The sequence below is a fragment of the Rhea americana genome, unplaced genomic scaffold, assembly GCF_003343005.1.
Source record: "Rhea americana isolate MKP2758 unplaced genomic scaffold, rheAme1 scaffold_219, whole genome shotgun sequence".
Classification (NCBI taxonomy): domain Eukaryota; kingdom Metazoa; phylum Chordata; class Aves; order Rheiformes; family Rheidae; genus Rhea; species Rhea americana.
Genome location: NW_028186326.1, coordinates 310,287 through 328,110, shown reverse-complemented (window position 1 = coordinate 328,110; position 17,824 = coordinate 310,287). Strand labels below are relative to the sequence as shown.

Here is a 17,824-nt window from a genome sequence, read left to right as displayed (position 1 = left end):
AAAAAAAAAAAAAAAGGAGAGAGGAGAGAGCTAATTGGGCTCTTTTTTCCACTCAATTTTCTATTTACTTTTTGAGAAGCGCAGAATGTATTTGCTTCCTCAGATCTCCCCTGCCAAAGTTATCAGAAATCACCAAATTTATTTTTCTAGCTCAGTATCACTTCTTTTAACTACCGATTGAATCACTATGCATTTCATGGTGCAAACAGGCTCCCTGGTCTTTCTCTGGCCCTTTATCACCTTTCATAAAATCTTCACTTGGCAATTGATTTCATTGCAGTTGTTGGTTTATTGTTTCAGACTGTTCTCCACCCCCTGTGTGTAAAATATCCCTCTTCCATCAAGTACCGAAGAAGCTTTTTAACTGAACTCATTAAAAAGGTAGTGTTTACTTTTCATATGGCTTGGAACCGCCTTRGAGCCCTCCTCCTTTTTTTAAAAATCTTGGGATGGGTCGTCTTGTTAGATGGATTCTTACAAATCACTTGAAAATACATTTTTACRTTATGGGCCAAGCTGAATTCTCTATAATAACAAAAATTAGCACTCAGTGTAAAATGTTATAGCAAAGGTGTATTGAAATGTATTTGATGTGTGTATAGTTTCTGTTTCAAGAATAATAAAATGAAAACTGAAATTCTGTACTATTCTCTTTCACACAGCATGAATCCACAACAGCTGAASCCTTGGATGAATTGTATGATACACTAGCAGATATTTTAAATAAAGAAGAATCTACACATTGTTACAAAAACTACTTACTGGTAAAAACACTATTGCATTATTATAAATCACTTTTAATCATCTAAACAAAGCAGTAATTGGCTTAAAAAGTAACCCCCAGAAACCCACAGTGCTTCCTACCTTTCTCCAGGTGCTAGTACTGACTTTAAACTGTAAAATATGTTGTCTGTGTTGATGCATTTTTCTCTTCCTGCATGTGTCTTCCAGCCCACAGGAGAATCTATTACCCTTTCTGAGAATGTGGCAATCATCTCACAAGGAACCACAGGTCTTGTCACATGGGATGCTGCTCTTCATCTTGCTGAATGGGCAATAGAGAATTCTACAGTTTTCAGTAACAGGTAACAATCACATCATGGCTAAAAGATAGGGAATGGTGGTAAAGTGTTTTCATCCATATCACAAATGAGCTATGCAACTATAACTTGATTAATACATATTATTTACCCCATCAAATAACGGAAATTTAAAATAATGCATAACTTTTAAATGTGAGCAAGGTACTGGTAAGTCTTAGCAAGTCCTAATTTCCCTTCCTTAAGCACTCTTCCATCATTAAGAAATTAAAGAATCATACAGTACTCTTGTAATTACATCTCAAGATCTCAGAGCACATCACAGATACTAATGAGAAACAGTGCCTCTATATTTTCCTAGATAATAATGGCATGGCACAAAGAAGCTGGCTGACTTGTTCCTGACAGTGTAAGCCTCAGGGCCTAGTGACTACAGCCTTTCCCCACTGGCTAACTGCTGCTCTTGTCAGTGCTGTTCTGCAACAGCTGAGCTTTAATCCAGCMGGACTTCAGAGTTACTTTGAGACAGGTATTAAGAACAAAACCATTACACCATGCAGTCTGACCTCCTCTGTTCTGTAGGCTATTAAATTTCAGCTACCCCACTGTCAAACCAATAACTTTAATTAGCACACTCAGCTCCATGATGGGAATCATTTTACTTAACTTCAGATGATTGCAGTGCAGATGTCTACATCTCATCTCATTATCTAAACTCTGTTTATAACCAGTGGAGAAGAACAAACACTTCTAGGGAAAGATTCAGCTGACTTATTTTAAGTATCTACCTTACAAGTAAATGGTTTGTGCTCTAGAAATCTCTTCATTGACTATGAAAAGAACTGGACAACCAGTTCAGGTGGAGACAACCATGCTGCAAACATCTGAAGTTCGGTGGAACATGTCTCACCTCAGGGATGGAAATGCTTTTTTACTGTATGCAAAAGCAGGAGAATGAAGTTCCCTCATTTCTGCAGGCCCAGACAGAAAGAGAGAAGTAAGTGATTAAGAGAAGCACATCTAGATGATCCCATTGGCTGCTGTTTCTACCCCCTACTCTTTCCTCAGAAAACATAAAGTATCTCTGCTAAACAAGCTTGGCAGAAACTTTCTCAACCCAGCCCTGTAAACCAGTTTGACATTAAGCAAATTAGCAAGACAAATCAGCTGAAAAAGAGGTACTATCTTACAGACTGATCTTCTGCCTTTGTTTTAAAGTGATCTGAGATCTGATTTCCCTGTAGGATTATTTAGCTTCATGCAGCATACTACTATTTTTTTTTATCTCCATGCAAGATGTCTGATCTGGAACATCCAAACGTTTTCTTGTGGAATTCAATTCAGGGCAGTTGAAGAAGGTTTATAAGAAGAATAGCATAATTTTGACTAAGAGAGTATTTGGATCGCTATCGGGATGCACAGGAGTTGGATCTGCAGTTGATGTAGTGTCATACTTAAGTGATACGAGAATAGGAGCTTAAGCTTGGTTATAAGCCTTATCTTTGGGTAGCTGCATACTGTATCTCATGCAAGTCTTCTAGTTGTTTCAGGGGATGTTTTATACATATTTCAGTAACTAATTCTTATGCTTAAAAATTGCATCTTCATTATTTATATGTTCTGATTTCATAATTCAGATTAGAGTCCTAATAAATACTTATTTTACTCCATTAACCTTCAGGACAGTCTTGGAATTAGGAAGTGGAATCGGCTTCACTGGAATTGCAATCTCTAAAATCTGTAACCCCAAGGCATATATATTTAGTGATTACCATCACTCTGTTCTCAAACAGCTGACAGAAAACATTTGTTTGAATGGCTTTGTTTTGGAGCCTGAAACTGCTAATCATATCGAAATGCAGTCGCAAGGCCCAAAGCTTGAAGTGATGCATTACCAAAAACCAAAACTAACTGTTGCAGAACTTGACTGGGGCTCAGTTACAGAAAAACAACTGATGGATCTTCAACCTGATGTCATCATTGCAGCAGGTAACATACACTTCTGATTAGGCTTCCTTGTGTAATACCATGCAGCAGTAAGTTGGTAGTCTGGCAAAACTGGTGGTCTCATAGGGATAATGCATATTAAGAAAATGTTACTTTTTTGGAACTTACATACAACTCTTGAGGGACTGCATAAACAATTGAAGATGTTAAATTTAGCAGTAGTAAAATTTCAGAGCTGCAGTTAAAAGCTTTTACTCCCTGATTTGGGGCTTTGCAAACCAAAAAYTGCCTAAGAATTCAGGTGAAGTAATGGAAAAATATACCGTCTCTGTCATCAGAGGCATAACATTAGATAGATAGTGAATTCTATAAAATGAAGAAGTTGCTGCATGTTATTTAATCCCAACTATACTGTCACAGAATGCACAGAGTAGCCTGAGATTCATAAAGGCAAGGTAATTCAAAACTGAGGGTAAATTACAGATATTTATCATGTTCCATTACTAACTAMTGCAGCACAGATTTTAATTGTGTTTCATCAAGAGTAACTGGTGCATCTGTCACTGGTACATGCATATGCCTTGATTCTTCTKTGTCATGAACAATCACCTCTTGAACCATCAGTTCTTAACAAGACTGACGGACTTCAGAATCACACTGCTAAACAGTAAGGCTGACATTTTGTAGCCCTTAATGGTCAGTTTTACATCTTTTCRTAAGTATTCCTTCTGTTAACAAATTACTCAAGATAGAAGCTGCTGCAGTTCAAATCAAGTGTTTTATGATCAACCATTGAAATACAGATGCTAATGATTTAGTTTCATTCTGCTGAGAACAGTCATAAATGAGAGTACCAATGCTCACTTTTTTTTTTTTTTTTTGATTTAAGACTGTGTGAATTTAAACACAGTATTTGACAATCCATTTGCAAAATGGAGTGCTAATTTTTCATGGGTTTGGACTCATATTACAGATGAGGCAACTTGACACAGCACATACAATAGGATAAATTTTCTAAAAGCTCTTGTCAAATTTTTAACCCCTCAATAAAAAAAACTCATTCTGCTTTAAAATAAATATTTTATCTTTTCATTTTGTAGTTTTCATTCTGCTTTTTTTCCCCATTTCTCAATAAATACTATGTACTTCCCTTTTTGTGCAGATGTGGTATATGATCCAGAGATAACTTTAGCCCTTATTGGTTTGCTACAAAAACTTTCCACTTTCAGAGCAGATGGAAAACCTCCCGAAGTCTACATTGCTTTCACAGTTCGCAATCCCGACACGTATCATCAGTTCAAGACTGAACTTGGTAGGTGCCTTCTCATTAAGTGTATCAATAGTTTTGGCCTCTTTCCCAGTTCTTAATCTGTAGTAGAGCTGAACAGGAGCATTTTTTTAGTGATAGCTATTTTCTGATAGTGAGATTCTTATGCTATAGCTGGATCCAGCAGAGGTCAGCCTAAGAGCCATGACCTTCCCACATGGATTGATCAGAAGATTGGATCTCAGCTTTTTGCTACATCTTGTCTATCATAACTCACATYTGTTATAGTGCCAGCTTGGGATGAATTGCAAACTTGGTAGTAATAGGAAAGATTATTAGAATTAAGATTAAAGGAGGAAAAACATCTGTGCTGCACTGTTGTAGTGATAACATTCCAGACACAGCCTAAAACTTTACCTTGACTAACTGATCTTTGAGGATTAAAAAAAATAAATAAAATAAGGAGGAATGTTAGACTTTGCTTCACATACTCTTCAGAAGTCTGTCTTCTGCAGCATACTGGCTATACAGCTGTCCTTGAGCAATTGGTTAATAATTGTTGACTGCATAGCACAAGCATACCTGTTAGTTTTAAAAACTACATACTCATAAGCATTTGCCTGTAGCTTGCTTCAACAGTATCCTAAAAGATCTCTTCTTATAGAACTCGGCACACAACTTTTGTTCTTCGTTTTTTTTAAGCAGAAATGTAATTCCCAGTGTTTCTCTTCACAGATAAAACGGGGATTGGATGGCAGATTATTCCAGCTCACAGGAACAGTATTTTCCTCTACGATCTGCATTCAAATGTAACTATTCTACAACTATTGATATAGGTTTGGTAAATCCAATACAATTATAATTTTCAGATCAACAGGAGCTATTTCATAGTACAAGATTATCTTGAATTCCAGGAACAGATAAAAGGCAGTAGGGATACACCTGTAGGCACAAACTGTTGTCAAAAGTACATTACAGTTCCTCCTGTAATTGTCAGCGTGCATGTGAACAAGCTGTTGCCCCTTAGGAGCATCTATGGACTTCAAGTTGTAGGAAAAGAAAAAGCGCTAATCATACTGTGCTTTGATTCTGTACACAAGCAACAGAACTGAGCTATATAGTTTCAACTGTATTTGATTTGTAAATCATGGAGGCACATCTGCAACAGCACAGAATGAATATCTTACTGAAAAGGGAGCAGAACAATGTTTCATAATAATAAATAGTTTTTAATATTGAAACCATTTGCAAATGGTCGTAAGCTTTTTAATAAGTTTATGTATACTTGTGTACTTGTAATGTGAGTTATCTTAGAACAAAATGAGTAATACCTACAGTGAACACAGTAGATTGTGTCACGAATTTATATGATGCTGTAAAAGAAGGAAATTGATTCTGCTGTAAATTAGATGCATCTTTACTCTGCAGTAATGACAAAAATCAGAACTTGATTTACACTTCTTTCACGTAAGAACTGACACAAGTAGCTATCAGGGAGCCATCCTCTCAGGCTGGTCAGAAAACAAGAACCACCATATTCCACACCCGCATTCCTTTTTGTCTAGGTGTAGGTGTACTGCAAGAAGGAAAAATTTATCTCACCTTTTCTGAAACTTCTGATAATCCATTAATCATTTTCCTGCTTGACAGTATTAATTGAAGCAAATAACCAAATGTGTTGCTTTCTCCTGTTTTGACTTCCACATCTGTACTTTGTTTTAAAAGCTACTTAAGAGAAAACAAATACTTAGTATCCTCCTCCCACAGCAATGAAGGGAAAGAGGTAGATGATAGATAACTTGAAGAGTTGTCTTATTCAAGTTGAACAATATCAGATATACAGAAGTAAACCCATTACATGTTTTTGTTTTAGCCACCTCTCCCCAAGAAGGGGAAGAATTCAAAAGGTATTATTTATGGAATGCATGCATGCTCACAGCCCAAACAGGAGCTCCTTTATCTTGCTTGGCACAAAATTCTTCATGTTGCTTGTAAGTTTTGTAAAGCTTTTTTTTCCRATCTTCATCTTCTGTGGCTTTTTTTTGATCTAAAAAAGTATTGTTGTAGGAAAATGAAACCTATCTGAAGAGTTCAGCATTATCATTTACATTAGAGAAGTGCCTAATTCACTTTCCTGTGCATATCATTAGCTAAAAGGGCCTTGATATACAATCAGACAGGGTTTTGTTGGAAAACAGTGAAAAGTCAGTAGTAAATCTTTATGGCTCATTCTCCAGTCAGTAGAGAAATGAAATTGCCAATCTCCTGCAGTAAGCAACTTGACCTTATATTTTCATGTTCCTACTAGTGGAACCAAATCCCTATCAACAATCACTTTATCAAAAGAAAGCGTGTACTGTAACACAGGACTAAAAGAGAAAGGGAACGCTAGCAAATGGCTATTCAGTTTGACAAAAGCAGATACTAAACAATTACTAAGTAAGCTAGTTTAAAAACACTAGTGAAGAATTCATTGTAATGATCTACCACCACTGAATTAGGAGTGCTGAAAGGTGGGCCTGATAAGCCATCTAACATTTTTCTTTAGTTTATAAGCAAGACAAGCTTTAGTGAGCTGATCTTAATTGTACATTATCTAGATGACTTTCCGTAGGCTGGGACTAAGCGAGTGGGACGGCTGTTTAGACTGTCCAGCTAGTGCTGATTATTTTTCATATACATCTTARTCTTAACGAAGTACTTTCCTGGGCTGGTACAAGGAATTAAAAATACTTTCATTTTCGTAACATATCTGATATGCCAAACTTAGAACAACAGTGACTTTTTTTTATATATAYACACCCACATTTAAGCTGCAAGAAGAAAATACTACATCAACTCACTGTAGTATGGAAAAATAACTGAAAACATCTTTGCAATTTTTTTTCTTATTTCAGCTAAATCAAAGGTTCATTATTAAGGTACAAACCTCTTTGAAAGTACAGCTCTTTATTTCTTAAGATCCTATTTAAGTTAGTTTTCAAGTTCTCAAATAGTTGTCATTACTCTACAGTGCTTACCAAGATGATCAGAGAGCACTTACTATGGGAAGTCACCAAGTGAATGTTTGTAGTGAACAACATTTTGTACTGCCCTAGCTCTWGACAGAGAATACTAAGGGCAATTACTGAGGCATTACCAATTAAGAATCAGAACACACATAGCACCTCCTATAAGATTCAGTAATATTTAATTCCAGTTAAGAAAAAAAATTGTTTAGGCACACTGCAAAAGTACAATTTTTAGAAAGCCAGCAGAAAYTGTCATTCTCCAAAGACAGCTGAGAATGGCAAAATAAGCAGAGCAAAAGTGCAGCTCCAAGACAGACAAGATTTTGGGTAGCCTGCCCAGTTTCCTGAAACAGCCATTAATAAAGTAACTGAAACAAACAGAACTATTTTTTAATTGTCAGGGAAGAACATTTGTTAGTCTAGCAGAACTAGAAAATGAACAAAGCTAAACCATCATCCTATCTTTACTTGTCCAAGCAGCATCCATATGATAAAATCAAGCACATTTACTCTTTAAATGACTGGCATGTATTTTACAAAGAATCATAAAGATGATGTAATAAGCAGCCCTAAGTACTGGGTCTGCATACGAATACTAGCTATATAAGAAAACAAGGATATACCTGAGTGAGCATTCAGAAGRTGAAGTGCCTTTTTATTAGATAATACATACTTTAATCTTTTTTCCTCTTGTATTCATCTGTTCAAATAGGAATACATTTTACGGTATTTCTTGAGGTAAACGGGCACATTTACTTCAGTGTACAAGGACAACACTCATTGGAAGAGCTGTCTGAAGAACTTTGAAGCTAAATGGTCCTCCCTTCATAAAAAACATACAAAGAAGATATTCACTATTTGTCTAGGGAAGACTAGCCAAGAATATGAATTGTTAAAAGTAAAAAATAGTAACCCCCAGCACGCTCAGTTCAAATAAAAAGCATCTCCCACTTAAGAGTGAAAAGAAATCTCAAATCACCTGAAGTGCTTACTRCAAAAGTTACAAGTAATATATACTGCATGTGCAGTAGGTATAATTGGTATACTTCATACACACATTCATTATCTACACCGAAGAGTAATCTTTAAAAAAGTAATAGATTTTGAAGGTATGAGTAGTTCAACCCCTCTCCCACTTTCTAAAGGCTAATTCCAAGTCGTAAGGAAAGGCAGTTCAGATGGCAAGGCTCAAGCTCTTTGGGGCAGAAACCATATCTTTCCTCAATACTTACATATTCAGCACATGACGATCTCAACTGCAACTTCAGTACTATTCTTACTTGCAGAGACTCAAATTGTGAAGAATGAGGTATGTTGAAATGCTTATCCCTAGTTGAAATGATTAAAAACTGGAACAAAATCAAAATAAGATATTTATTCACCATTTATCACATCTATGCACATCCAGGAAGTTTTTTTTTTCCCCCACATTCTCCTTCTCCCGCAAGAAGTCATTTGTTTTGCCTAAACAGAGGAAGAACAGTCTGGTCCCAGCTCTCATCCCAGCGCAGCTGCTTGGATGCCTGAAGATTTTTTCTGAATTTGTTAAGCTTGCCTTCCAGTGTAGGAAATTCCAAGAAAAGCATCTGYAAATTGTTAAAAATAAAATAAAATGAAATAAAATGAGAGGGAGAGGGAAATGCTATTACCTCTTAGACKCATTCTAGCCTTCCCATTTTTCATTTTTTACCCTAAACTATGGTGATACATAAGAAGGAAGCTCTTTGGTCTGATCTTCTAAATAATGTAAGATGACAGTATTTAAAATCTTATTGACACTTTCAGATTCATATACAAATATAAATTTGGCCAATAAGCCACATTTTACCAGGCAAAAGAATATCCTCTGAGAACACAAAATACATAGATGATAATCAGATATGAAAAGATAGCTCACACAGTAATACCTTTCTAATTATAGCCAACAAGAAAGAAAGAAAATCAGTCAAGCCCTTACCTTCAGCTGTTCAGCAAGCTCATTTGAATCTCTAAATATCAGACCATTTTCATTGTGTTTCACAAGTTCATGTAAACTGTGAACAAAAATCATAGAAGMAAGCATGAGAGAAAAAGCAGCAAGTGGGACATACATGTTTAAAAAGTTACATAGCACTGCCTGCAGATACTGTATTATGATGAGTGTAACATTAAGATTCTGGATGTGTATGTATGAGCTTCATTCCTGACAAAATGGGATAGAGGAGCCAGGTAAATTTAAAGATTGTTCACCCTTCTACATGTCAGCTTATCCAGGTCTACCATTACTGTAGAAAAGTGCCCTCTCTCTGTTTTTGTGCCATTCATTTCAATGTACATTACAATTTAGGACAGTGATCCTCATGGGTTAATTTTAACCCACGAGGCAAGTCTGTCTATGGTCYGACTCTTGGGATTTTCATAAACTTCTGCCAGCACAAGAAAGGAAGGAAGAATGGTGGCAAGGGGTAGAAAGGAATGACTGGGGAAACCTCGCTAGGTGCAAAGATATTTACAAGGTTAAACTTGTCCTGCAGAAGAGGGTCAACTGAACTGTGCCAGTCTATCACAAACAACTTTAAGATTTTTTTTTTCTGGTAAGTAGTTTTAAGTGATACAATCTTCCATTCTAAGAATCACATGAAAAGTATTATTTACTAGTCACAGCATTATCAAGACATCAACAGCACAAAGAATGTATTTTTCTTTATAAAAGCCCTTGTTTCCCCAAAGAACTGTGTATCGCATGGCTAACTACACACGTCTATGCAGAAGGAAGCATTTTTTAATTAAGTATACAGAAACAAAGTATCAGATCCTCTTGAGATTACAGGGTGGTTATTCTTTATGGCAACTGGTTCCACTAAGTACTCTCCATTTTGTAGAATCTACTGTTAAYATTTTAAATGTCCTTAAATAAAACAACATTGATTTCTACCACTTATGTTACTGAATCAAAAAAAAATATGGCATAATACTGGAATCACATTTGATAGATGGAGAAGCTGCTGGTTGCTTTGTAAGAAAAAAAAAACTTTTTTTTAAATCATCAACTTAAATTATATCAGAATAAGCAAGCTCTTACCATTCAAAGTGTATTGCACATACAGGTAAACAGCAGCCAAACATATCTACCACTTTCATAGGTAAATCCAAACCACTGGATGATTTATGGAGACACACACCTAGATCTGCAGAGCCTGAAAAGCAAACAAAACCAACAGCCTAAATTCTCTGAATGCAACACTTTTAATCTTACTGTAAACTTTTTTATTTCTACGGTTGGCATGAGCCACTTTTCAACACCATCTGGATTGACTCAATTTCAGGTACTAAAAAAATAWTATACAGCATTTTTTGTTACTAAAGTTAGCCAGGCTTTAGAAACATACTAGACAAGCTGATATTAAATTAAAGGGAATTTAAAAGCCTCACATATCTTAAGCAACCTTTCTGTCCCTTAATCTCCTAAAAATGGTAAGCGTACAGGAAAACTATCCGAATGCAGACAAGATGTGCTTCATGGCTCACTAGCAACTTCTTCCAATTCACGTAACTTCAAAAAAAGAGAAATTACATTATCATTTTAGAGACACTATATTTATTATTCAGAAATCACCMAATTACCTAGGTTTTAAAGCCAGATAAATGAGCAGTCTCTAAAAAAGCAGATCAAGTTGAATTTGTATTTTACTACGCGTATTAGGCTTGCTCACACCTTATGCTATTACAAGGAACATGCTGAGGGAACATTATTCCAAAGAAATGTTAATTTAGAATTTCAGCTGCTTCTTGTTGCTCAGCCAAAAAAAAAATTTATTTGTTTTGTTGAACTGGGCATATTGTATTTCAGCATACCTATACAAATGGAGGACTGCAAAGACCAGATTAAAGTAGCAATGCAGATACTAAGTCTGCTTCTCAAAATAGCTAAGAAATACTGTATAGTTACAGAAGCTTTGCAATTTTGCTGGCATGAGGAAGAAATACAAGCACTATACATCTCTCCTGTCATTAATGAGCAATTTCACTSACCTACTGTATACACTTGTGCAAAATCTGGATCAGCTATCTGCAACTTCACTRATTTGTTTTCATACATTCTCATGTCTATTTAGTAATCCACTATTTACCAAGCAAAAGAGGGTAGTCCTCAGCTTCAAGCCACGGTGTACAGATCTGGATATGTTTGAAGTGTAATTTATYAATCAGTTGGTTGTAGTACTCTTTTAGGGGTCCTTTGCCTATTTAAAACGGGGAAAAAAAATAGTGATTTTATTGGTATGTCTGAAAATAAGGTGTGCTCTGTCCATCATAGTGAATAGTTGACAAAATCCCTATTGTCTCAGGCAAGTCAGAAAAGATACGCTCTGTGATGCCCCCAGAAGACACCTAAGAGACTAAGTTCCCTTGAAAGGGACATGAATCTAGACGTAATCTCTTAAAACAGTAATTAGAAAAGCTTGCCATCAGTAYCTTCCAGTCTTGTCCTGCTTTTTGCCTACAGACATAAGAAAACAACTAATGACAAGTTTCATCAGCACAATGGCCCTAGAAAAAAAATCAATTTTAATTTACTATTAATGAGAAAATTAACCAAACAGCATCCATTCCATCTACGTCACTTTTTTTCAAAGGTTGTTTGATCGGTGTATCTTCTTTTCCAGAAAAACCTTTTTGCTTAACATGTCAAACATCAGAATTTTGCATTTCTTTTGCTTGCGGTATCTCAATGTTCAAAATGCTAAGATTCAAGTATGCTGAAACTGAAGTAATACACAGCAGTACTAGATGGATGGGCTGAGAAATTCTCCTGTTTACAAATATGACATGGATACTTTGTTTCAACAGTCCAAATTATTTATTACATTTATTTATAATCAGACATAAAGACAACAGTCTGTCTGTCCTATCTCTTCACCATCGGTAAAAGAGCTAGCACAGTGTGATGGTAGAAGTGGAATCTTTTGTAAGCACTGAAAGAGAACTCTAAACCAAAGAAACCATTACCTGTTATCACACATACTAAAGATGGAAGCTTGATTCCCTCGTTGATATACCTTTCATAATCTAGATTAAAAAAAAAAAAGTTCCAAGTTGATGAATATATGGACACTTCTTTGATTACAGAATCACCCCAGTTAACAAATCATTATTTCCTACTTCAGCTATTTCTTTAAAAAAATACCTAGTAAGAGTTGTAAATTTAGCAAACAAACTTTTATAGAAATAAATAATGGTATGTTTGAAATGCACTATTCATAAATCATTTGTTCAACTTCCCCAGATCAGCTGTTTCAACATATTTAGAAACTGCAGCTGTGAAGTCTACCAAATAAATCAACACATTTCCATCTTTCTTATTTTCAAATGCTTATGGAAAGTACATATAATAGCTTATAAAGTAAAATTGCAATTTGCAAGATATTTAGAAATACACCCCCCCCCAACAACTGCTCTGACTGAATCCAGATGTTGCACCTATTTTAATTTCTACACTTAAACCACTGGCACGTCTTCAAATGCAATTGTTATTTTCACTTGAATTTAGAAGCACTGTTTGTAGAAATCCTTCATAACTGATCAGAACACAGTCATATCCATTTGAATAGCTGAAATGAATTCCTTAAAACTTACCTTCTAAAGCTTTTAAAAGGACAGAAAAATCTTCATCCTCTGAAAGAGAGGGCTTTATTAGCGACAGTCATATTACTATTATTTGTAATAACCTATTGTCTTAAAATAACAATCATTATTAGGTGAAGGTGAGAAAATCATAATTATTAAGCATGGAATATGCTTTTCCTATTGAAAATCTTCTGTAACTATTATTTTCATAGATAAAATTATATACCACACACAATGCTTATTTGCTCCTCTTATTGGCAACTTTTCAGATAAAGAAACCACAAATACTGCACATCCCTAAAAGACAGTTTATCAAGTTAATCATCTAACTTCAGAAACTAGAAATTTTTAAGTGTAGAAATTGCGCTGTTAGTTCAAAGTTCTCAACAATTCTGTGCATGGTTACTAGCAATAGATTTTTTTTCCTCCATTTCTCTTTTTTCAGAGAGACAAAAAAAAAAGGTGAGAAAAATGTATGTAATACACATACTTRTAAATAAAAGAGTTAGAAGTTATAATTTCTTAGGGTCATTTTACAGCACCATACAAGATCATGTTTATAGTGAAAGTTTTTTTAAAAAAAGGCAGAAAATCTCAGCATCTCATCTGTAACTCTTTAATAAAAAAATACATATTTTTAATTACTCATTGTTAGCCATTGAAGCATATTCTATACAATGAATCTTCAAATTCTTCCTACCAAATCAAAGAAAAATGCAGCTTTAGCGCTGATAATGCCTGTTTAGCATGACAAGCATCACATGTGGGGAAGCAGAAAACAGTCCTAGTTTTATTTTTTCTTAAACTGTGGTCAAATATTAAAAACAAATGATTTATTTCCAAACCTGTCCAGCTCGTACTGCTGATTAGAAGAGCTGGCCGTCCTCTAGTTTTTATCACGCCTCCATTTTTATGATCCATTTCTGTGAAGGCAGACCTCTCAGCACTCGATTTGACAGACTCTGTACTAAGTAAACAGAATTTTCTAAATATAGACTACACAAACAGCCAAAAAACACAGAAGGAAATACTGCGTTTAACCGGTAACAATTTCCAAATGCTTTATTTTGTATTTGTTGCTCAAATTCTCTGAAAACATATTTATTGTGGTACTGATCTGCAGAGAGACACCTGATCATAAAAGAGATCATTTTTCAATTTTAGTATTCCTACTAAGAGCCTAGCAACACTACTGCTATAGGCATGATTCCATCCTCTAACAAATTATTTTCCTTAACAAGTTGGTAAAGCAATCAGTCTGTCTTTCCATCTCTGTCTTAAATGTGTATTGATGGTGATGGTGGCCCGTAGTACATTTATGCATTCTGTGCYGGAAATTTTCAAAGAGAAACTGCCATATGCTATGGCTTTCTCCTCCTTTAAAGGTTCTAGTTGGGTCAAGTAACATGAAGTTAAGCTATCTACTATACCAGATACCCTACATATCTGCTATAGTAGATAGCTTATAGTAGATAGCCAGAGAGGAAAGCTAACACTTGCACAAAGATCTCGAAAACTCTCCACAGTAAACGAATAGAAAGGATACTACCAACGTAGCATCCAGTCAGTGTCATTCTAGATCAGCAGCAAACAGAACTGCTGCCTTTCACCGTTTAGATATTTCCTCAGTACTTAGGTCGATTTTTTWAAAATATATTTGTATTGTTTTACACATTAAGAATTGTGTTGTTGCTATTTAATGATTTCACTTATTCTAGCCACTCTCAGTGACAATTAAGGTAACTCGCACATCATCTCCTCCTGGCCAAGAACACATGAAGACCCCTCTGCCTGTTGATGTTCACTAACTTGTGACCCTGTACAAAAATATTTCTAGTAACTAACATTAGCCTTATGTCATTCAGTTAAGGACTGTAATTACATTTTTTTTACTTACACATACTGTGCTTTAAAAGGTTCATAGACTTTGGCAAGCTTCATATATAATTGATGCTGAAGTTCTAAAGGTGTTTCCTTAAAATAAGAAGCTGGCTTGTCATACAAAGTTATCGCCCTGTAATGAAATAAATTCACAAGTTAAATAAAAAATAGTTTAACAAAATGCAAAAGGTAAAGAAAGAATGACAGGCTACAAGATTATAACACAGAAAAAATAATTAATAAAAAAAAATCATTTGATTCTTATGACTTCATATTCTTAAAGTTTTCTGAAATACTGAAAACTCGACATATTAGAGTGAATCTAGTAACAAAGGATCCCTTTTTAAGTGCRTATTCAAGGGAGGTAACACAACCATAAAAACTGTAAACCTAATTATCCAAATTTTTTAAACTTACTTCATAATTGTGCCTGAGAAGCCTTGATTTTAAAGTTCTATGATCACAAAAGGAAAATTTGTGGGACAGACTAAGTGTAAGTTAATGCAGAGATTAGTGACGTTCAGTCTGATTCTATAGGCAGCTTCATAACAAAGTTGCATAAAATCTAGATTCCCACCTCGTAGTCGATGAAGTGTTAATTATGAAAGCTAATGAAGATTCTTGAATGCCTACACTTCACTAGCTCATTAAAAACAGAACTAATGTGGTGATAGATGGAAAGTTCCTTTGTAAAATTTCTCTATATCCAGAATCATCAGGGCTATGTATTTTAATCTTACCGAAAGTATGCACATAATAGCATTAGAGGTACTTGACTTACTTTATATTGCACTTCTCCCATAGATCTTCTTTCATTGCGTTAGTGACACAGAAGTTGTAGTCTGACAAACGCCCAAAAAGCTTTTCATACCTGAAAAAAATTAAATCTCCGTTAGGAATCACAGACAGGTAATCTCAATAGCCAAATAGCAGTTGCTCAACAGTTGCAATGAAAAAAAGAAAAAAAAGAGAGAGAGAGAGAGAAACGAACCCCAAAACACACAGGTTTCTAAGACTTTAATTTCTTATTTAATTTCTTATTAATAGATAGCTCACATACTACAGGCATGCATCTACATTGTACTGGAATATCATATTTCACTTTTAGGTTTAAAATGAATAGGCCTTTTTAGAGCCTGGACTTCTTACAACGATGTGCATTCTTTACAGTTTGCATTGTGTGTACACACACATCTATCTGGAATAATATTCCTTAACCTTRAGGCTGAAAGGGAATCTTACAATACATACCAGAAAGACTGGTTTTCTTTTAGAAGCTGCTCACAAATTCCATTAGAGATTAATATATTTCCTTCAGATTACATAAATTAGTTTATAGAATAGAACAGCCTAGATTTATTTTTTAGCAYGTTTTGCAGAAAGCCACCTACTATCACCTTCCTATACATTAACAGAGGCATTTTACAGAATTTGCTTTCTGAAAAGGAAACAAGTTCAAGACAGCAAAATTCAGAACTCTATAGAATTAGCCCTTTGCTAATTACACTCTGCTCTCCGCTCTCCATTCTTCTGAATATTGCAAAGATACATAATTTGTAAAGAGAAGAAGAATTACTATACAAACCATTTTGCAATTTGTACTAGCAGGTGATTTCTTCCATGAATTAGACTCATCACAGTATATCCATAGTTATGCCAATCAATTATCAGTTTGCTTCTCCATATAAGACACACTACCCAGGCAACAGCTATACTAGGTAGACCTGGAGGATTCTGTTTAATACATAAAACAAATAGTGTAAGACTATGGTCAATGGACAAACGCTTAGCAACTACCAGAAAAAGAAGAAAAAAAAAAGACTAAAATTACATTGCTTTTAAGAATTGTAATGAACAATTTTGTATTCTCCAACTGTATAATTTCCATTTTGCTATGAATACTGATGGACATTTCAAATTTTCAAATTTTACTGTCAAATCTGGATCAAAGTTCCCCTCCAATAAACATACAAGCTTCTCCATCAAGATTTATTCTTCATAAGTGTCCATGCCAATAATGTCTGAAATCTCAAAAATTAACGGGAAAAACAAAGATAAGGTATCAACAGAAAAAGAAAATCAAAATTTAAAACCAAATATGTATTTTATAAATAGGTTAATACTATTGAATAAGTCAGTTGCAGCTCTAAAATATTTAGAACAATGTCCCAGGCTGCTAAAAAAAAAATGCCCTGTAATGTAATACTATCTATTTTTAATCAAAATTACACACACAAAACATACCTGAAGAAGAACATAGGACGGCTGGTCTATCTTCAACATTGTGTACAGTAATTGCGTTGCTTGGGCAATAATTTTTACAACATACTGGAAAATCTTAGGGCCAACTGCAAAAGTGACAAAAAAGTTAGTAAGACTATTACTCCAGCCCTCCAAACAAAACCTTGCATTTCATATAAAACCAATAATCTTCTCAGGGAAAATTTTAAAGCAACAGCACTCTGTTTAAAAAAAAAAAAAAAAGGAAAATTTTAAAGCAACAGCACTCTGTTTAAAAAAAAAAAAAAAAAAAAAAAAAAAAAAAACTACGACTAAAAAGAAAAAACAAAGTACATACAAACACAGAAAGAAAAAATAAAATATTCGCCCTTTTTATTCCAACCTGATCAGAAGTGGATTAATGCGCTTCAAAATCACAGATGCGAGTACTCCCAATACGCAGAAATGCAGTAATTATCTGCAGCCTGTGCACACTGCTAGGATAAACCAGCACGTAATTCTGGAGCGGATTTATGCCTCCGCATGCCGAACTCCTGCTTGTTCGCCCACCGGGCCACCCCCTGAACGCCAGCAGCCACAGCAGCCTGCCTCATAATTTACCTTCCAAAACAACCGTTCACGAGCGAGTTCAAAGCAGAACGGCCGCCGCCCGATTAAACTTACCTTGCAACGATTTAAGAGCCGAGATGGRCACGATCCGGATGTTTTCGTTGTCCAAAACGTCGCTGTGCGGCTTCGTCTCTGGAAGAGGATCACAGAGCTGTCGTGAGAGGCGCCGCCACAGCGCGGCCGCGCGCGCACGGCCGACCGTTAACGGCCGCGCCGCCGCCGCC

The 17,824-nt window shown here is 35.3% G+C and overlaps 2 protein-coding genes across 5 annotated transcripts in view; one reads left to right on the top strand and one right to left on the bottom strand.

Moving 5' to 3' along the window:
* EEF2KMT (eukaryotic elongation factor 2 lysine methyltransferase) overlaps nucleotides 1-5,506 on the top strand; it is a gene marked incomplete at its 5' end in the record, with an annotated part of 6,578 nt that extends 1,072 nt beyond the window's left edge. The window contains 6 exons of the mRNA XM_085305317.1: nucleotides 301-381; nucleotides 663-764; nucleotides 952-1,085; nucleotides 2,722-3,029; nucleotides 4,150-4,299; nucleotides 4,990-5,506. Coding sequence (XP_085161443.1) covers nucleotides 301-381; nucleotides 663-764; nucleotides 952-1,085; nucleotides 2,722-3,029; nucleotides 4,150-4,299; nucleotides 4,990-5,090 — 876 coding nt within the window. The remainder of the gene's footprint in view (nucleotides 1-300; nucleotides 382-662; nucleotides 765-951; nucleotides 1,086-2,721; nucleotides 3,030-4,149; nucleotides 4,300-4,989) is intronic.
* A 7-nt stretch (nucleotides 5,507-5,513) lies between these two features.
* ALG1 (ALG1 chitobiosyldiphosphodolichol beta-mannosyltransferase) lies at nucleotides 5,514-17,727 on the bottom strand. 4 transcript variants are annotated; one of them, XR_014895885.1, is made up of 13 exons: nucleotides 17,655-17,727; nucleotides 16,995-17,098; nucleotides 16,336-16,484; nucleotides 15,532-15,621; nucleotides 14,767-14,883; nucleotides 13,715-13,836; nucleotides 12,879-12,917; nucleotides 12,252-12,311; nucleotides 11,375-11,485; nucleotides 10,327-10,441; nucleotides 9,223-9,298; nucleotides 7,889-8,614; nucleotides 5,514-5,830 (listed from the first exon to the last, which is right to left on the bottom strand). XR_014895885.1 is itself a non-coding variant. In XM_085305315.1 (13 exons), exons 2-13 carry the CDS (start codon nucleotides 17,031-17,033, stop codon nucleotides 8,023-8,025), a joined length of 1,101 nt encoding a protein of 366 aa, XP_085161441.1. In that variant the 5' UTR covers nucleotides 17,034-17,098; nucleotides 17,655-17,727; the 3' UTR covers nucleotides 7,236-8,022. The 4 variants fall into 4 exon arrangements, 2 of the variants coding, with proteins under 2 accessions (XP_085161441.1, XP_085161442.1); XM_085305315.1 differs by lacking the exon at nucleotides 5,514-5,830 and having other exon boundaries at nucleotides 7,236-8,088; nucleotides 8,498-8,614; XR_014895886.1 differs by lacking the exon at nucleotides 5,514-5,830 and adding an exon at nucleotides 8,648-8,851 and having other exon boundaries at nucleotides 8,045-8,088.
* Between the last annotated feature and the right edge of the window lie 97 nt (nucleotides 17,728-17,824).